Below are 21,526 nucleotides of genomic sequence, written 5' to 3'. Positions count from 1 at the left end.
CTTCTAACAATAAACCTCAGACAAAAAGACCGTGTTAACTAGTTGTGAGCTGTTAGAATAGTAAGTATCATTACTTGAGATATTCCACATAACGTGGGCTGAAATTCACTTTGCTAAGCACATCGTTTTTCATGAAAAGTGTCACCTGTTAGTCTAAATTAAATTTCTTGGGCAGCTTTTAAAATATTTGGGAACACAGACTTTTTTAAGAACTCTCAACCCCTTTAGAAACATGAGCTTTTACTCTAGTAAAAATATCTTAAGCCTTAGGCTCCCTGGAGAACCTGTCTACTATGCATGTATTTAAAAAAATAAAGTTGAATTTATTTTTTAAGTATTTTCCAATTCAGAAGAACTTTCGGTTTGTTGCAAATTAAGTTTTATTTTATCTAGAGTATTCTAGAAGTGAGCGTAACAAAGGGAATCATCTGTACTTAGGACTACGGGACATGGAACAAAATGCCTATAAGCCAGCTCCACCCGGAGAGCCAGCCTAGCCCTAGCGCTCATTTGGAGGTGCTGACTGTGGAGTTTGGCCCAAGCTTCCTAGACTCCACCTATGTCTTTAATGGGGACCAACCAAGACAATATTAATCCTAGTGAATTAGAAAAGGGTAGAGAGCTTCAAAGCGTAAATGTTCAGGTGACATTTTGGTCCCTAGTGTCTACACTGCTGCTGTTTACTCTTCAAAGTTTCTCTCCTTCTCCAGGCCTAGGCTAAAGGTAATCTGATCAAATGATTAACTACAGTAATTAGCTTTGAAGCTGTTTTCGGGCCTATATCAAGAGTTATATTACTGGGTCATAGAAGCATAGAATTTTAGAGCTCCAGGGGACCTTTGAGATCATGTAGTTCAAAAGTAGAGTGAGTTGGAATTGAATTTGTATTTGGTCAACAGTAATTGTCTTATTGGACATGAAATGAGTTTACCAGAACAAGTGAGTTTTTAGTTTCTTTAAAGCAAGTTATTGATCTAAAGTAGATCAACCAGTCTTAGAAAAAAGAGACATTTTAGGAAATGAGGCCATTACATTATAGAAGTAGGAGTAAAAACTTTTTTGTGAAAGACAAATTATTTTATTGCTTGGTGAGTGTTATGCTAGCATACAAGCCATATATTTTACTTACTGAGTCAAAGACCTAAATAAAAAGGAATAAATATCCCTAATATTAAAAGTATTTCGACATTTCAGAGAACTGTTTGTCCTAGAAAAAAAGAGAGTAACTGATCAAGAAAAAAATATATCTGTATGCATTTTTCCTATCTTGGTCTTGAAATAAAAGTCCCTTACTTAACATGAAATCACCCTGGGAATGAGCTGAGTGAGTTTGAGTGAGGTGGGAAATTAGGCCCCAAGAAGTTGACCCCCTCACTTTAACATTTGAGAGATTACTGAGAAATTTGACTTACGAGGGTTTAAGAAACTATCGGTCCCTTCACACTTAATATTTGTTACTTCTGCTACCAGCTGTAGCTAAGTTGCCTATTGATGACGTTGCCTCTGGATTTTCTGTTTTTATTCTAATAAACTTTGGAATGAGATTAGGACTCTTTAAGAAAAGAGCTTCGGTATTCAGTTAAACTTTATTTATTATTGGGAAAATAGCCACTCAATTGTTTTTTCACTCAAGCATCTGAAGCCAAGATGCAGATATAGATAGATGTCTAAGCCAGTATATACTTGATGTAAAATTTTGACATTTTGATAATTATCTATTAAATAATGTAGTATTTCTTGACCCTATTCTGGGTGAGAAAACCAATGTCATAAAGTGTTGTTAGGTGCTGTTGAGTCAGTTCTGACACATAGTGAGCGACCCTACAGGACAGGGTCCAACTCCCCCATAGGGTTTTCAGTGAGCTGCTGGTAGATTTGAACTGCCCACCTTCTGGTTAGCAGCCAAGCTCTTAACCACTACACCACCAGGGCTCCCATGTCATATAGTAGGCCTATATTAAACCTATGTTTCCAGTTTGTTTCATTAGCTGCTAAGCTATCTTATTGATACAGTTATCAGTAATATGGCTATTCTTAACTTTTATAACCGGGCACACTAAGCTTCAACAAGACATACCAAGCCTGTCTCTTAATGAAATGGGAAAGGGAAAATGCTATTTGCTACATTGTCAGACACTTATTTATTACTTCACTGACTTAGCCAGTCCTAAGGAGCAGCTTTATTGACTGTCCTGTCTCCTCTCCTTTAGTCCACCTGATTGGCCACTGTGGTGGACGGCTGTTTGATTGCAGAGATGTGACATTCATTGTTGGTGAAGGAGAAGATCACGACATTCCAATTGGAATCGACAAAGCCCTGGAGAAGATGCAGCGGGAAGAACAATGTATTTTATATCTTGGACCACGGTAAGCAGGATGCCAGTTCAGTACACAGTGAAGTCATCTGTAGAACTCGCATTTTCAGCATTCAACATTTTCAGTGAAGTTAAGGCCAACGGTGGAAACAATGAATGAAATCAGGCTACAGTTAGTCATCGAGTGAATTCATAGGTCGTACAATCACAAAGGTTGCAAATTGTGAGCATGTTTACTTGACTGATGTGTGTTGAGAGTAGGAATGACAGGCAAGTTTTGCTTTTTTGTTTGTTTTGCTTCCCGTATTGCCAGGACAAGCAGCTATTGGCCCTTGTCACATGGTTCTTTGGCCCTCTCTTCCTTTTTCTGTAAATTAGGCAGGAGGCAATAAAACATGTGGGGGGTGGGAATAGAAGAAGCATTTAGATGATTTATTGCCACTTAAATTTGTGCCATCTGTTCTTATACAGAGCCCTTAAAAGAAATGTGTTCTTCCTGGATCTAAAGATGGCAGAAGCGACTCATTTGTGCCTAAATTTTTCTCCTGAGAAGGATATCCATTAGCACTTCCAAGCTTAGAACTATCAAACCCGAACAGCCTCTCTTTATGAAAACATGTTTGGTATTATTATTATTTTTTTTTTTGGTATTATTTTTAGATCTAAAATTATACCATGAATCCAACCCTTCTATCTTGAGAAATGGACCCTAGAGAGGAAGCAGGGTGTTTTGGTTTTGTTCGCATGAAAGTTCATTGTTGTATCTAGTGTATTCTCCTGTTGGCTCCATGATGGAGTTCAGTCAGGATTTTGAGTTACTGGAAATCTTGGTGACCTGTACTTGCCAAAAGGTAATGTTGTGCCTTTTGTACAGTCTTTTACGTTTGTGTAGCCTTTGTAGTAATCCAGTGCCTTATGCTTGAGTCATAATCATATTTCTCAGATGATATTTTAGCCATGTTAAAGTCCTTCCAGAATGCTGTCTTGAACTCTCTAAAGCCTTCACTGAGCCACCTTTTATATAATACCTTCTTTTTCTCTCCCCATCCCGTTTTCCATTCTTACGTTCTCCACTTCAGTATGTTTTGTTTATATATACTGCGTATTTGAAGTTCATTCTTACCTAAACCTCTCTCTTTCTGTAAAGAACTTTTTGTTTTTTCCAAGTGCAGTGTCAATAAAGCTATCTTCTTCTTATCCAAATAGTCTCTAATTATTTTTAATATGGCATTCCAGAATTATAGTACTTTTAAACTCATATAAAGAGAGCAGTATTTGTATGTTTAATGTATGTTTTCATATTTAAGCTCCTTGAAGATAAGTTCTATATACATTGTGAGTATATAGTATTAATACAAATCAGGTCATTACATTTTAACCTAGCTGACAAGGCAACCATGGAGGCAGATACCTCAAGCTTAATGGAAAAGAGAATCAGACATTGTTCTGCTGCTGCCCCTCATTTGTCCTTACATTTACGATTGCAGGTAGTTCCTTGCAAGTTTAAATCGTTGTCTCGTTAGTGGTTAAAGGAGAATGTAAGAGTGGAAAATGGAATAGGGGAGAGAAAAAGAAGAAGATATTATATCAAAGATGGCTTGGTGAAGCCTTCAGAGAGTTCAAGGTAGAGCATTTTGGAAGGATTTTAAAGAGGACAATGGCATAGCTAAACCCTGCTATGCAACTTACCAGCTGTGTGTGCTTGGGCACTCACTTAACTCTCCTGAGTTTCACTTTCCCCTTCTCTAAAATGGGAATGACAGTATCTACCTCATAAAGTTGTGGGGGACTAAATAAGACAATGCATGTGAAGCATTTAGCAAAGTGTCTGACACAGATAAGCCCTCAATATGTTAGCTGTTATCGTTTTTGTGATGACATTATCCTTCTCTTCCATTTTACCCTCAGACCACAAAAAAAAAAGGAAATCCTATTTTAACATACAGTAGAGTTTTCAGGTCTTTCTTGGGAAATTTTCAGTCATAAAAGTAGCCAACATGTTTTCCTAAGTTGCTAGGTTTAAAAGTTTTTCATAGGTTTTGTGGAAATAATTTAGCATAGTAAGAAAGGAGTAAGTTACGTTCTGTTTACAGTGTTGGTTAGTATGTTTAGGAGTTACGTAAAGTGCCTACGCTGCAGTAGGAGATGGTCCACATAAGCACCGTGTAACGTTATGCACAGATGCAGAAAATCCCTACACATTGGGCATGTTTTGAATGCATGCAATGAATGTGCTTGTCTTATTCAGACTCCCACTTACCACAGAATGTGGGATCTGAGAGTGACTGTAAATACGGCTGTTGCGTATACAGGCTCTGTATTACTCTTAGTGTCATTTTTATTTTCTTCTCCAAAAGATGTGCCAGGCACTCCTTCTTTTTGCCTCTTTGATTCTGATGAGTCTCTTTCAGACTCATTCTCCTTGGCAGAATGTTTTCATTGTAAGAAATTCATAAACACATCCAAAAGCAGCAGAAATCACCAAGAACCCATTTTCTCTCCCTCATCAGAACAGTGTTTTCTCTTTTTATTGTTTCAAATACCGTGACTCATTAATCTTTTTCATTTTAGGTAAAGTATGGCTTGTTCTAACTTTTCTCTTTTTCCTCTCCTTATGTTTCTGTCCTGCACTGACCCTAAACAACAACAAAAAAACACGGGATGCCAAGAACCATGGTATCTAATTATGAGGCAGCATGGGTCAAAAAAACTAAGCCATTTCCTGGGAACATACAGGATCTGGATTTAAATCCTTGCTTTACTACTGCCTCTTTGTGTGACTCCCAGGAGCACTTCTTTCTGAGCCTCAGTTTCTTCATATCTAAAAAGGAAGTAATTGGTATAGACTTATGGTACAAGTGCTTCTTATATGCCTGTAAAGGCTTAATGGTCATTAATAGTTGTTACTATTTGTATCTCTACTGCCTGGAGACAACTGTTAGTTCAAGGACATTCATACTGTAGTCTAGCTGGTCTTTTGGTTAAGTCCTGGAATTCCATTTGTGGTGTTTTATATTTCAGTCAGGTGAATTTGCGTGCGGTGGTCCTTGCCCAGGCTGATCTCGCGTACGTCATACAACTTCCTGTATCACATGGCAGTTGAGTTAGATGCTCCCTCACAGTTCGGGCGGGCTTATGCCTGCCCCAGGATGATGTGCTCTGCAGACATCCGGACAGAGCCTCTTCCAGGAGAGATTTTAGAAGCAATGCCCTTCTTCCGTCGTCTTTAATCTCATTGATAACCAGGATGCTTTGGCATCTTCCTCGACTCAACGCCTATACCACCACCATCACCACTGCTGCCACCACTGCTGGCCTGCCACTGTCCCACTAAGGTGGGATTTCTCATTTTTGGCACTATTGACATATTACAAGAACCAAACCAGTTGCTGTCGGTCGATTCATTGACGGATTAGGCCAGATAATTCTTTGTTGTGGGACTGTCCTGTGCATTGTCAGATGTTTAGTAGTATCCCTGGCCTCCACTCACTAGATGCCTGCCATGATAATCAAAAATGTCTCTAGACATTGCCAAGTGTCCCCAGAGGAGCGGGAGGCAAAGCATTCCAGTTGAGAACCACTGGTCTAAAGCACATGCCAAATCATCTGTCACATTTCTGTCTGCGTAGCACAGGGCTCCAAATATTACTTGCTCTCAGTAACCATGTGCTTATCTACCTACCTTCGTCCTCAGTGGTTAAGGAATGCTGTTTGTTTACCAGGTGGGCAGAAACAAAATAGGAGATACGTAGACCTAAGAGCTCAAAGTAGAAAACTAGTTACCACTTCCTAAAACTGGCCACTGGTAATTATGTCCTCTTTCTTCTCTTTCCTTGCTGAAGATACCCTTTGCCCTGCTATTAAAACCACCACACCCCATTCCTACCAGCTCTCATTGTATCTCTATGTCTCTCTGTGGCTCCAGCTTATGTTTTCTTGTGTAACAGTGGAGGTGAGTGAGTAAGCATTTTGTTCCTGAAAGAGTCAAGCAAGGGGTGAAGAATGCAGTGCAAGCAACAAGATACGAGTGTTCATGTTCCCGCTCTGGTCTTTTTGCCCCAGAGGAAATCAGAAGTATGAGCATCAACCTGGTTTTGATATCTTTTTAACTTATACCTCGAAAGTTTGGGAAAGAGAAAGAGAAAGACATGTATGTCCCAAGTTTTTTGTAATGCCATTTCCTGTATTAAAGAGTAGTTTGGATGGAAACGAATGGGAACAAAATGTATTCGGGTGAACACTACTCTCTGCTGGTCGTTCTTCCAGATGCTGGGACACCACTGAACAAGACAGACAGAGCTCTCTCTACTGGAGCTTCCATTCTAGTACATGTATGCTCCTCTAATGCACTTAATGTGTTAAATATCTTACATACCCTAAACAGATTTCTATATCCCTAGTTATTTTATTCCATAAGTTTTGGCTAAAAGGTGTAGTGTTCTACAGTGTGATAGCTGCAGAGCTGTAGGAGTATTTCTCTTGATGAGGTGTTGGAGTTTGCTGTGACTGTTATTTTTTATTATGTATTTGTTATATCATTTACGTTCTCTGATGGTCTTTTTAAAAACCTTGGAGAAATACTGTGAGAACATATTCTTCTCTGATATGTCAGCCTTTCCTCCATTTGTCTGCCTGGAAGTGGTACCACTGGAAAGTGACACCACTTTAAAATTAAAACATACCTCTAACAAACACTGTTAAAACCGTTACAGTAGCTGTGTCTTTCTCTGTCCTCCCTGCTGATAAAACCTGGGGAAAAAGTCCAAATAGCCAGTCAATGGCCATCATTTTATATATATATATACACATATATATGTATATATATATATATGTGTATATATATATAGTGGCCACTATAGATATGACGTATATACAAAGAAGTCGATATAAAATGAAGCAGAAAAAAAGGCAGCGACATTTAAAATCACATTAAGCAAGCTCTCCCAAGGAGTACAGGTGTTGCATTGCATATGAATGTGGAGAAGAAAGGAAAACTAAAATGAGCCCAGTGTCCAAAAAAAAAATTTGCGGCAGTGATACTTGACACCTCTGATCAACATCTGGTTTGTCTTTAGAGTCTCTGATGTGTGATAGATGCGGATGATAGTTCAGTGGTAATGTGATGCCTCAGAATCCCAAAGGGAGTGCCTGGAAATACACCAGTTCTTTTAAAGTTTTGTTTTTTACTCTCCATTTCAGATATGGTTTTGGAGAGGCAGGCAAGCCTAAATTTGGCATTGAACCTAATGCTGAGCTTATATATGAAGTTACACTTAAGAGCTTCGAAAAGGTGAGAAAATACCAACTTCTCTGAAATCGTGGTAGATTTCTACTCCACCTACTTCCTATAAATCAGTATCTTGTATTACTAGGTGTTATAGATAGTGTTTATTTGTATGTTGTGCTTTTCATCATCAAGTTTGTCTTGTCTCTGAGGCTGCTAGAGCACAGGACAACTGATGCAGCACAGCTGATACACAACGAAAGAGCTCCGTGTTCTTATTTTGTTCCTATGTGTCAGCCTTTTTTTTTTTTTTTTTAACTTTTTGGGTAGAATCCAAGACTTGTTCCCTTATTTGTTCCTAGACTTGTTCTTTTTGTACTTTTATTTTTTTCCTGAGTTGAGGACAAAAAGGTTCGTGATCTGCCAAGCAGCTCCTTGAGGGGGTGGAGTGCAGTTTTTTTTGTGCTGAACGGATTGTCCCCTTTATAGAAGTCATGAAGTGGCCTTCACTATGGCTGCAAGTTATTATCCCGTATGCAAGACCTCACGGGCCACCAGGCTCTGTGTAAAGGACACAAGAGACAAACCTGCTAGCCCTAGGCCTTGTCTTTACATACCTGTCCAAATGGAGAAAAGGCAGAGTTTGCCAGTTGCCTTGGGTTCCAGAAACATTATGCCTAATTGAGCATATTTCCATCTCAGGCCCACCTCTGGAGGCTCCCAGCAGCGGTTTAACTGGAGAAGCACAAAGCATATGCCTGAGCTAGGTATGCTGTCGTCTTCAGCTAAATCCCCACTTGCACCACCAAAGCCCCACCTTCCCGGAGCCCCCCAAGGACTGCATTTTGCATTCCTTTTTTTATTCCCTCAGTGCTTACATCCATTTTCTGTACATTAAGCTTTTGACTGGAAACATGACCATTTATATTTTATTAGACTCAGAAGTGTAATCATTGTCCTGTGAACCTAAGAAAGTGAGGGAAGGACTGCTTTGGGTTTGCCCTCAACAGTGACGTTGCTAATCACACACCTCATGTTCCCCAAAACAAATATATGCTCTTGACGTGTCATCGCTGAAGGCCTGCTTGCTCAACACTGATCCTCTAATGCTGTCTTCATAGCTCATAGTTTTTTTTTTGTTTTTTTTTTTTTAATTACTGTTAAGAAGAGAGAAAATAATCATTGACATATGGTTATTTAGACCTTTGGCCTCCCTATTTCCATTTTTATAAAGTAACCCTCTGCCCCTTCCCAGCCATGGCCAGTGGACACTGCTTATTTATGAGCATTCTCACTGTGGTGTGCCATGAGCCTGCTCTCTGTCATCGTGCTCAGAACATATCCCACCCCTGTTTGGTGTACTTGAAACCATGTGAAGGTGTGTGATGTTATTGGGGACCATGAGATTTAATTTGCTGCCTTGTAGTATTAAGAATATATTTATACTCTGTGAAGATTGAAGCCAATATGAATAATGGAAAGGGTTCGTGTTTCTCAGTTTTTAAATAATTAAGCTAAGTCGTTAGGGAGCAACATGGGGTTGCCAAAAAGACTAGTAACTTTCTCTTTATTCCTTTGAAAAAGAATGGAAGGATGAAGGAAGAAAAGGCTCTGACACAGAAATACACCACTATATACCTTTTGAATAGAAAGAATTTTAGTTGCCCACTTAAACTTCATAATCCATAGACAGTAAATAACACTGGCCACGCCCATTGTCACTTTTTAAAGGATCCCAGATTGTTCTGCTGACTCTGATCCTTCTGAATCCAGCTGGTCATATGGAAAGTGTAGTTGCCTCTGGATTTATATCTATAATGGTAGAGACTAATGATACACAAAATAGAAACTAGTAGGTGATAATGAAATCATTTATCAATGGCCCTAAATTGGTGTTTCTGTATCAGCTTTACCCTGCTAATTATATTTTACTTGAAATTCCCCACATAGACATCTGCAAATTAGTACAGTTAGGAGGCCTTAGTATATCAGGTTGTTTCGGGGGTGGGAAGACAGCCTCATGACGTAGCATTTTGAAAATTCTGTATGAAAATACAACTGTAACTTGACTAAAATAATGTTCCCATTTTAGAGTTAAAAAACTGAGGCTTGAGAGACACAGCTTGCTAAAACTACAATAGTAGCTTAGTGGAGAGACTTGCAAGAGGAAAATAAGAGGGGTCGCTATAAGTCATAATCGACTCAACGGCACTGGGTTCTGGGAGCTTTCATTATATGGCCTTACCTTGTAATTCTGAGGACACACTCTTTAACAATGCTCAACCGTTTATGTTCCTTACTATAGTTTTGCCTGCTCCTCTCACTTTGGCAATAGCTTTGTTATCACGGAAAATGAGTTCTTGAAACAATATAAAGAACACTAGCCTATCAGTGAATTAGCAGTGGCACATAATTTGAAAAGCCAACGTGTTTTGAGGTGGGGTTATTTTCTAAATGTAGCTACTGTTTGTTCTTAAGGACATCAGCTGATGCTTTTCCTTCTCTGTTCAGCTAACCATTGTCACAAATTTACACACAGGCCAAAGAATCCTGGGAGATGGATACCAAAGAAAAATTGGAGCAGGCTGCCATTGTCAAAGAGAAGGGAACCGTGTACTTCAAGGTGTGTTAGTCCCTGTACAGTCCTTTCCATCTCAGAAAATTTACTCAAGTGTCAATGAATTGTGCTGATTTTCCCTACTCTGAATTCTATCAATACCCTCCTTGGTAAGAATGAGCCTGAATTTTTACAAGTCTGTCATCTCAGTATAAGAGATGATGGGAAAGAATGAATAAATGTGACTAAAAACACAAATACCTCTTACATATTCTACTCTAGATTGTAACCTTCCATTAAAGGCAGACCACCCATCACTATATCATTCAAGGCCTATAGCGTCTTGCTTGGCACATAGTCGGTACAAGTACTTGTGGAGTGAAAGAATGAATAGAATAATTATTAGCAAGTAATAGAATTCACTGGGGTAAGTTTCACATCATTTTTCTTTGCACACTGTCTTGGTGAAATCACCGAGACACATGACAAAAGAAAAGAGAACATGCCCAATTTCAAAAGAACCTGACAAGAGGAGGAGAGTATTAGTTTCTTCTAATGGCCAAGATGATCCCTGCCATACATGCTTTTGTCAGGAATCCTCAGAAAACCCCCACAAATGTTCATCATAGGTTGCTTCTCTGAAACCCTTTTCGTAGTATCTAGGAATATATTTTCTACTTAGATCTTAAACCCTCATGTGTAAGGAAAAAAGAAATAGCACTTTGTTCAGTTTTATCAGTGCTGTATCCTTCGCTTCCCGCCCCCAAATATGTGCTATTTTTCTCTTTGTGAACCAGAAAGTCTTAGTGAGAAGGAGAGTTAGAAAGAGGAGGAGAGCTTTGTTGGGGTGGGTTTCTTTCTTTCTTTTCCCATGGTAGTTCATGATCAGAAATTAGATGACGTTTTTCAACAGCGTAAAGCAGTGATGCATAAATGTCCTTCAAGTCCTCATGGAGCATCTTATCTGAAGGTTGGGGAGGCAGCATTATCCCAGCTGAACCAACTAAAGCGTTAGGAAAAAATGTATAATCAGCACAAAATTAACACAGCCAGAGGGCAACATGTATGGTTATTGTTTTTGAAACTTTGAGTTGAGACCCATTATTGGGTCCTGAAATCATTTCAGTGGAAGTGTATTGTATTATATATTAAGGATAAGTTTGACTTCATAAAACTTCTGTTTGTTCAGTTGTGTGTGAATGGGTAGTGGATGGTGATTTAAATTTAGTATTGCTTACTGTGGGCAAGGTCAAGTAAGTTTGAAATCCATTGATGTAGATAATATATTTATTTATTTATAGTTACTTATTATAGGGTCCCCATGAGTCGCAATTGACTTGACAGCAAGAGGTTTTTTTGGTTTTTATTGTATCCACTAAAATAATGTATGGCTCACCAGAAAGCACTGGGGTGTGATAGAATGAGCTCTGATTGGGAAACTGGGTTCTGTGGCTTTCCAAATGATTTAAAGTCCAAAGAGGTTATTTTTTCATGTGAAAAGTGAAGGGAGTTAGACTAGATGATCCCCAGATTTCTTTCCAGCCCTACAATTCTGTTGGTTTCCAAACTCTTGAGAGTAAGTTTGACTTAATTCTAGTGGAGGTATACTGGATAAAAAAAAAAAAAAAAAGATACTTCTATTCAATTCAGATTCCAAGTGGGTTGTGTTGTATACCCATGTGTACACTACAGTAGGAAAACCTGGTGACGTAGTGGTTAAGAGCTACGGCTGCTGACCAAAGGCTGGCAGTTCAAATCCATCAGGTGCTTCTTGGAAACTATGGGGCAGTTCTACTCTGTCCTATAGGGTTGCTATGAGTTGAAATCGACTCAACAGCAACAGATTTGGTTTTTTAGTTTGGACGTTACAATAAAATGAAAATGTTTTGTAAAATCCCGTAACACCTTAAGTCATGAATTGTGTTTCCTCTATTCATCTTTACCTATGTATATTTCCCAAAACTGCTACATAGAATATTAACAATTTGGGGGGTTTGAAGCTTTTGGCATTTGACTAGAATTATTATCAACTCCGTGTAGTAAGGAAGCTGACCTATTCAGAAGCTCCTATTGGTTGCTGAAGATGAAGAACTCCAGAGAACATTACTGGTAACGAAATAATGTCATGAAGCCGTGTGTCATAGAACTGTGTCCTGGATATGTACAGAGAGATGGCCAGAATTAGGTGATTAGCAATGGAAGGCAGTGTGTAAGTGTCTGTACAATTACTTAACTTTATTGCTTGTTAGCCTCACAACTGCAACACTGATTTGCGTATTTCATAATATTAGGAACCTTCTAAAAATTACTGACCTTTGGATAAAATCTAGGTTAGCAGTCATACTTATGGAGCAAATTATTTTTAACATGTAATTTGATAGACAAAATCTTTCAAAACTTCAGTCCATTGGGGAAAAATTAATGAAAAGTTCAAAACCACTGATCTAAAACTTTTCTCCCAGAATGTCTCTGAACATTTTGTACTATTAAAAACTCCCCTGGGGGCACCTTCATAACTATAGGTAAAAGATCCCAGCACTGATCTTAGTTTCCACTGTAAGATTTTTCAAAATGGTACGTAGGTAGTTCCCGAACACATTCCCTTTTTAAATTTCAGGGCAGGTTTCTATCTGCCACAGGGCCCTCCCGGGCCTCATCTTTCCAGGGTGTTTGACTTGGCACCTTGAACACATGCAGAGTCCAGATGTGTGGGTGGGGGGAAGGGGGAAGTGCAAATCTATGTTTTATGCCAGCAGCACGTTGGAGCTCCATTTCCTTTGACCTGACAGTGTGGTTTACACCTAAGTGGGTAGATCTCTGCCCTTGTTGTTGGTGTTTGCCACCGAGTGGATTCCAGCTCATAGCAACCCTACAGGACAGAGTAGAGGTGCCCATAGGGTTTCCCAGGAGCAGATCACTTGGTCTTTTCTCCTGTTGCTGAGGGGTTTGAACCTCCAACCTTTTGGTTAGCAGCAGAGCACTTTAACCATTGTGCCACCAGGGCTCCTTATCTCTCCTCTCAGTGATGCTGAATTATACTTTTTTTTTTTTTTGAATGGGAATGATTTTGCTCTTTAGACTGTAAAATCCTCATTTCAACCTCTAAACACTAACAAGAATAAAAGTAGGAAAGGACTCTTGGTTTGGCTGTGAAAATAATTACTAAGCACAGATAAGAACATGATATTATACCAGACATCGTGTGAGCCAGTCAGGCAGATGAGGGTTTTGCCGTCATAGCTGACAGTATTTTGCAGGACAAGAGCATTCGTTGTCACAACTCCTTGGTGCTTTGCTTTTCTGACTTGGAGGAATGCTGAGGACACTGCTGAGCTTTCCTTCATGATATGGAGTTTTTGCGCCACCTTGTGGTCCTCGGCAGAAAGCATTGTTCTTACCCCTAAGCCGTTGCTGAGTGGTTTCCAACTCATAATGACCCTGTAGGACAGAGTAGAACTGCTCCATAGGGTTCCCAAGGCTGTAAATCTTTATAGGAGCAGACTACCACATCTTTCACCTGTGGAGCAGCTGGTGAGTTCAAACCATCCACCTTTCAGTTAGCATAGAACTTAACCACTACACCACCAAAGCCCCTGTTCTTAAGATCCCTAAAATAACCACTGAGCCCTTTTCAGACAAACCAAGCTTTGCTAAGTTTTCACCACTTTGCTGAACCAAGATACCAGTTATGAGATTTAGAAACAAGTCATCTGCGACACTAGTTTAAAAAAAATAGGTTTGAAAAACCTCATGAGAACAGAGTCCACAATGCCTTTTTTCTCTTTCCTTCATTCTTTTGGTATAGGGTTTCTCAACCCTTACACTATGGACATTTGGGGCCAGATAATTCTGTGTTGTGGGCTGTCCTGTGAATCATAGGATGTTTAGCAGCATCCCTAGCCCCTACCCATTTGATACCAGTAGCACCCTCCCCCCACCCCACTGTGACAACCACAGATTTCTCCAAACACTGCCAAATGTCCCCTGGGGAACAAAATCATCCCTATTTGGGAATTACTGTTTTAGTACATCAGCAGCAGGAATACTGCAAAGCAAGGACTTTTGCTCATTGGAAGTTGCTGTCTGATTAAAATGATATTCAATAGATAGATGAATGAGCTTTCTAAAAGTAATAATACTTTACCATGTGAGGAAACTATTATGAAGTCTTTTTTTAAGAAATCATAGCCTTACCGTTCTGATCATTCAGAGCCTACTGAACTGATAATGTGATAAGCTCTGGGTCTTTGTGCTCTCTCCCCCTCTTCTTTTTCTTTTCCTAAAGCAGTATATTAGAAAATAGTCAGAAAATTTAGTAAGTATATTAAACATGAAGGAGTAGGGAGGAAGAACAAACTAGATATGAGAGGGAAAATGGTTGTCTTTCTCACCTAATCTAAATGAAACGACCTTTCATTTCTACCCACACCTCCATATCTAATCTCAATGATAGAAAAAGTGCATCTTATTTGCTTTGATTCCATAATTATATTCCTTTGACCGTAATATTTATCCAGCAGACCTTTATTAAGGGCCTCTGTGTGCTAAACCCTGTATATTCCAAAAGGGACATGTTTTCTGTCCTCAAAGAGCTCAAAGTCCAGTGGGAGAAAAACCAGTGACAGAGAGAAAATGCCAAACCCTGACACTGGTAAGATCTTTGTTCTTGTTCTTCTGTAGTGCCCAAAAAAGGAGTGGTAGGCCTAAGGCTATGACAAAAATATTAGTATTATAAAATTTCGTCAAGAATCTCAGCATTTATTATGAAAGGGCCTGGTTTCTATTTTTTAATTCCTGAGCAGAAAGGGTAATAAACTCGTTTCTGGTGCCCTTTTCCTTCATAACACCTCAGAATCCTTTTGCATTGGCTTCCTGCAGAAGGACTGGTGAACCCTGTAAGTCTTCCCTTACTTAAACAAGTGATTGGAGAAGATGGGTGGGGTAGTAGGAGGCAGGTAGCATCGTCCTGATTCAGACCCAGACCCCCAGTTGGAGCAGGTCTACCTCATCCTCATCACCAGAATATTGACACTGGGGCTTCTTTTCTCCAGGAAGAGCTCATTTCTTATGCCAGCTACTTGAGGTCCTCTACAACAGGAACACTCTCTTAGATCTCTGATTTTTCTCTTCTTACTCAAAGTCATTGGATGGGGGGTGTACATGGGGAGACATAACTCTACCCTGAGATGTTTTGATGGCTTTGACTGTGGTAAATCCTAGTGTCATTGGTCAAACATTGAACTTACTGTCTTAATGGTCTGGCTGCTCTTCTGCCATCTGGTAAGATATGTCATCTATGTGTTCAAGTTTATGGTCATCTCCTGCAAAGGAGAGCCCTTACCTGTACTCCCATTTTATTTGTGTTTTTACTAACTATCACTCCTGTCTTTCATTCATTTTTAAATGGCAGTGAACACATTTTCTCTGCCGAAGCATTTCTTATATAGAGCATATATGTAATTCATGTGATCATTCACAGCTTTTAGAATTTCGCCAACCACGTGAAAGAGCAAAAATATGATTCGGAGGAAGATTTTTCTCACATAGTTAGCTGACTGATACCTATGTGATTTATGTTGCTTTATAATTATTATTTACATCAGATGCTGCTGTTCAACTATTTATATTCCCATGGCCTATAGTTTAGATCACGGGTTGGCATACTGCAGCCTGTGGGTCACATTTGGCCTGCAGCCTGTTTCTGTAAATGAAGTTTTACTGGAACACAGGCACACCCATTCATTTATCTGTTCTCTGTAGTTTTTCTTGTGCCACAAACGATGAAGTTGAGTGGTTACAACAGAGACTGTTTGGCCACCAAAGCCTAAAATATGTATTATATGCCCCTTTACAGAAAAAGTTTGCCAACTTCTGGCTTAGGTAACTATGGTGTTTCTGTGTTTCAAACTGGCACTTGCCAGAATGCAGTGCTGAATGTCAGGAGAAAAGAGAGTCATCTACTAGTTACCATTCAAAGAAAAGTAACTTCCCCTTCAAGTAAACTGGTGACGTAATAAACTGCTTACCATTCTTTTGAAAGGATGATAAATGTTAGCACCAAAAATGTAGCCCAAAAGCCTTGATTCCCTTCTGCTGAAAGAACTGCCCATCTGAAAAGGATGGAATGGTAAATGCGAGCAAACAACATTATATATAGTGCACGTCCTGATCCAGCTTGTAGGTCACTGGGACTTCAAAAAAGAATGGGAAAAGGTGCCTGCATGGCCACCTCTGGAGAGCAGAAAGAAATGATCAAGCACCATGGTAGAAGGAGGGGATTGTTTTATTCTGAGGACTTGGTTTTCTGAGGGAAGGCTGTGACTTATACTTCTTTTGTTCCCCTACAGAGTCTAGTACAACAAATAAATGTTTGTGTTTTTATCCTAGGGAGGCAAGTACATGCAGGCGGTGATTCAGTATGGAAAGATAGTGTCCTGGCTAGAGATGGAGTATGGTTTATCCGAAAAAGAATCGAAAGCTTCTGAGTCGTTTCTGCTCGCTGCCTTTCTGAACCTGGCCATGTGCTACCTGAAGCTTAGAGAGTACCCCAAAGCTGTGGAATGCTGCGATAAGGTAAAGAGCCTCCTGGGCGATGGGCGCTAGAGATTCCAGAGCCCTCTCCCCGTCCCCACACGTAGTCATCTCTTGCTGCTTCTCAACCAAAGGTTGGACAGTTTTTTATTTTCCTCTGCTTTATTTCTATGTTTGGGGATCGTTTCTCAATACAAAATGGGAATTTTTTTTAAAAAAGATTTTGTTTATAGTCAGACTTTTCTGATGCCTACACTATTTGTAATGATCCATTATGAATGAAAATTTTGATAGAGTTAAACTGTTCTTAGAGTTAACTGTTCTTATCTTTAGCCTTCCTTAAACCTGTGACATTTGGTATCAGATGAGACACTTAACTCCTCAGGTTCAGATTAATAAGAATAGATTTAACTTAAGCCTTTCAGGACTTTAATAGGCTGAAACTGTTTACACAAAGGGTATATACAGGTCATTTTTTATTATAGTCATATTTATTCACTGATTAAGAGTACATGTAAATAAAGGCCCATGAAGCATCAGTAGCCTGCTCCCTATTCACAAATGTATTATTAATACTGTTACTGGTCTTTTAGTACTTTTGTATGTCTCCAGGACAATGGTTTATTATATGTACTACTCTGGTATTTCTGTATACCAGCAGATGCTGACAAGTATTTTAGGTGTTTGGTCTCAGGGTGAGCAGTGTATATTACATTATGAGTAAAATCTAATAATTAGATACATCTTAAAGATAGACATGAAAGGATAAGAAAAGGAAGAAGCCATTCTGTTTCTTACATTCTTTGTAAGATTCTTTTTGAGTTTTGCCTGAGAAAGGGATGTTATTGTTAATTACCTTTTTAAAATTTTATGCTTCTTTATTATTATTGCTCTGAAACATGTTCTTGAGTGTAGGGTAGCTAAAGCAAAAGTAAGAAATGATGAAGTCAAAGAGCTGAACAGAAGATCTCAAAGAGCGGCACAAGAAGTAAAGTTCTGTAATAAAGTGTACAGAGACCTGGAGTTAGAAAACCAAAAGGGCAGAACAGGCTCAGCATTTCTCAAGCTGAAAAAACAACTGAAGAAAAAATTCAAGCCTTGAGTTGCAATATTGAAGGATTCTATGGGTGCATCAAAAGAAGATGGGAAGAATATACAGAGTCACTCTATCAAAAAGAATTGGTTGACATTCAGCGATTTCAAACCAAAAACTCACTGTCATCGAGTTAATTCTGACTCATAGTGACGCTATGGAACACAGTAGAACTGCCCATAGGGCTTCCAAGCTTGTAAATCTTTATGGAAGCAGACAGTCACATCTTTCTCCTGCAGAGCGGCTGGCGGGTTTGAACTGCTGACCTTTCGGCTGGCAACCGAATGCTTTAACCACTGTGTCACCAGGGCTCCTGACTCAACCATTTCAGGAGGTAGCTATGATCAAGAACCGATAGTACTGAAGGCATTTGCAAAAAACAAGGCTCTAGGAATTGACGGAATACCAGTTGAAGTGTTTTAAGAAACAGACGCAACGCCGGAAGTGCTCACTCTTCTATGCCAAGAAGTTTGAAAGAAGCTACCTGGTCAGCCAACTGGAAGAGATGCATATTTGTGCCCATAAAGTGCTCATGAACCAGAAAGATGTTTACCTGTGTTTTATTGACTACGCAAAGGCATTTGACTGTGTTAGCCAAAATTATGGATAACACTGCGAAGAATGGGAATTCCAGAACACTTAATTGTGCACATGCAGAACCTGTACATAGACCAAGAGGCAGTTTTTCCAACAGAACAAAGGGATACTGCATGGTTTAAAATCATGAAAAATGTACATCAGGGTTGTATCCTTTCACCGTACTTATTCAATCTTTATGCTGCGCAGATAATGCGAGAAGCTGGACTGTATAAGGAAGAACACGGCATCAAGATTGGAGGAAGACTCATTAATAGCCTGCGATATGCAGATGACACAAATATCCTTGCTGTAAGTGAAGAGGACTTGAAGCACTTACTGATGAAGATCAAAGACTACAGTCTACAGTATGCATTACACCTGAACATAAAACAAAAATCCTCACAACTGGACCAATAAGCAACATCACGATAAACGAGAAAAGGTTGAAGTTGTCAAGGATTTCGTTTTACTTAGACCCATAATCAACGCCCATGGAAGCAGCAGTCAAGAAATCAAACAATATATTGCATTAGGCATGTCTGCTGCAAAAGACCTCTTTTAAGTATTAAAAAGCAAAGATATCACTTTGAGGACTAAAAAAAAAAAAAGCATGCCTGATCAAGCAATGGTGTTTTCAGTCGCCTCATATGCATGCAAAAGCTGGACAATGAATAAGGAAAACCACGGAAGAATTGATGCCTTTGAATGTGGTGTTGGCGAGGAAAATTGAATATACAACGGACTGTCAGAAAAAGGAACAAATCTGTCTTGGAAGAAATACAGCTAGAATGCTCTTCAGAAGCCAAGACGGCAAGACTGTGTCTCACTACTTTGGAAATGTTATCAGGAGGGACCAGTTCCTGGAGAAGGACATCATGCTTCATAAAGTAAGAAGATGAGTGAAAAAGAGGAATATCCTCCATGGGATGAATTAACACAGTGGTTGCAACAGTGGGCTCAAACTAATGACCATTGTGAAGACGGTGCAGGACCAGGCAGCGTTTTGTTCTGTTGTACATAGGGCCGCTATGAGTCAGAACCAACTCAAAGTACAGCGCCTAACAACAACAGTATTATGAAAGTAATATAAAATTATTTAAAACTCACACATTACAGAAATACACAAAAAAGTGAAAGTCCACTCAAAATTTTGTTGGCCCTCTCTCCTAAGCCCACAGTCATCACTTCATATACACATTCACATTCCTTCTGTTTTTTCCATACATATAATAGCACATATGTGAATATATTTTTTAGATGAGAATATATAGGTTTAAATTGAGATGTATAGTTTTAGAAAACAAGGACATCTTTCTGCATCTCATCAGCCCATATAGCACCCCATCATTCTTTTTAACAGCTATATAGCACCCCTTGTATGCAGCTATCTTCCACTTTGGTACATTTCCCGGTTTTTGATTATGCAGCATCTCTCTTGCACACCTGTGAGATCGTTTCTATGGGATAAATTCCTAGAAGTGGAAATATTGGGTCAAAAGGCATGAACATTTTCAATTTAAATACATAAAATGTTATCCTTGAGTATTGTCAGTGCTTTTCCTTTTTTGTCATTGTTGTTGGGAAAAAAAATTCCTGATTTCCATTTTTACTTCTTGGTCGCTAGTGAAGCTGCACATCTTTTTGTTATTTACTAGCCATTTATATTTCTTCTCTAAATTGCCCTTTCACATCCTTTGACTAGATTCTTTGTCTCTTTTCTGTTGATTGACATAGTCCTTATCAACCCTTTGTCTGACAGATAGGGAGCCTGTTCTCATTTGTCTTTTAACTTTATTGATGGTATCTTTCTCTGTTAAGAAAGCTTTAACATTTATGTAGTTAGAACTGTCCTCTCCTTTCTATTTAGAAAGATCTTCCCTATCATGTTGTTGTGTGCCATTAAGTTGATTCCAGTTTGTAGTGACCCTACTATAAGATTATAAAAATAACCCTGTTGTATTTTATGAGTTCTTTTACATATGACTATGTCGTTGTTGTTGTTACGTACTGTCAAGTCGGTTCCGACTCATAGCGATCCTATGCACAACAGAACGAAACAGTGCCCGGTCCTGCACCAGCCTGACAATCGTTGTTATGCTTAAGCCCATTGTTGCAGCCAGTGTATCAGTCCACATTGTTGAGGGTCTTCCTCTTTTCTGCTGACCCTGTACTTTACCGAGCATGATGTCCTTCTCCACATAATTGGTTGAAAATTTATTTTTGTTGTTATGATATGAAGTAGATGTTTAACTCTTTTATTTTCTATGTTAGTAGCCACCATCTCGACCCCATTTATTGCAAAGTTAATCCTTTTCCCACTGACTTGTATTACCTTTGTCGTTACTAAATTTGTTTATACACGTTTGTGACTGTTTCTAAAATCTTTGTTCTGTTCCAATGACCTGTTTCCATGTGCCAGCAACTGAACTGTTTTAATTTCAGTAGTTTTATAGTGTATTTTTTCCTCTGATAGGACTAGTCTCTTCTCGTTATTTTCCTTTTTTATTTTTTCCCTGCAAAATTTTCTCAGCCATCCTTGGGCATTTGCTGGTTCTGATAAACTTTCAAATGTACTTCGCAGGAGCCTCCTTCCCAGGTCCTCTTGGGAGTCTTTATAAGAATTGCATTAAATACAGAAATTAATTTGGGGAGTTTTTTTTTTTTTGTATTTTGGTAAGTAGTATATAATTATTTTGTACACTGTCTTTTCAGTATGCCTCTTCTAACTCCCTTGGCCAAAGAGTTTTGATAAGTTATTTAGAAAGATAAGAAGAGTTACATTCTATCTTCCTAAAATATAGACCATCTATTCATAGGCCCTTGGACTGGACAGTGCCAATGAGAAGGGCTTGTACAGGAGGGGTGAAGCCCAGCTGCTTATGAATGAGTTCGAGTCAGCCAAGGGTGACTTTGAGAAGGTGTTGGAAGTGAATCCCCAGAATAAGGCTGCAAAGCTGCAGATTTCCACGTGCCGGAAGAAGGCTAAGGAGCACAATGAGCGGGACCGCCGGATATATGCCAACATGTTCAAGAAGTTTGCAGAGCAGGATGCAAAGGTATGTGCAGGAGCCACCTGCCTTCCGGTAGATCAGTAACTGACCTTCCCCCTTTGATTTTTTGTTCTAAGAAGGTTAAGGGTAGGGCAGGGGGACAGGTAGACAACCCTAGAAACACCAGAACAGGGAAAATGACTTGTGATATGAAGCCGGTTTGGATTCAGAGGTTTA

The 21,526-nt window shown here is 39.2% G+C and overlaps 1 protein-coding gene across 3 annotated transcripts in view; it reads left to right on the top strand.

Moving 5' to 3' along the window:
• FKBP5 (FKBP prolyl isomerase 5) overlaps positions 1 to 21,526 on the top strand; it is a 127,592-nt gene that overhangs the window by 92,354 nt on the left and 13,712 nt on the right. For all 3 annotated transcript variants that reach the window (XM_064285188.1, XM_064285192.1, XM_064285194.1), the window contains exons 6-10: positions 2,211 to 2,367; positions 7,515 to 7,605; positions 10,079 to 10,162; positions 16,484 to 16,669; positions 21,116 to 21,355. In XM_064285188.1, coding sequence (XP_064141258.1) covers positions 2,211 to 2,367; positions 7,515 to 7,605; positions 10,079 to 10,162; positions 16,484 to 16,669; positions 21,116 to 21,355 — 758 coding nt within the window. The remainder of the gene's footprint in view (positions 1 to 2,210; positions 2,368 to 7,514; positions 7,606 to 10,078; positions 10,163 to 16,483; positions 16,670 to 21,115; positions 21,356 to 21,526) is intronic.

Source organism: Loxodonta africana, chromosome 1 (genome assembly GCF_030014295.1).
Source record: "Loxodonta africana isolate mLoxAfr1 chromosome 1, mLoxAfr1.hap2, whole genome shotgun sequence".
NCBI classification, from domain to species: Eukaryota; Metazoa; Chordata; class Mammalia; order Proboscidea; family Elephantidae; genus Loxodonta; species Loxodonta africana.
The sequence above is the reverse complement of the archived record's forward strand: the minus strand, read 5'-3'. Positions and strand labels throughout refer to the sequence as shown.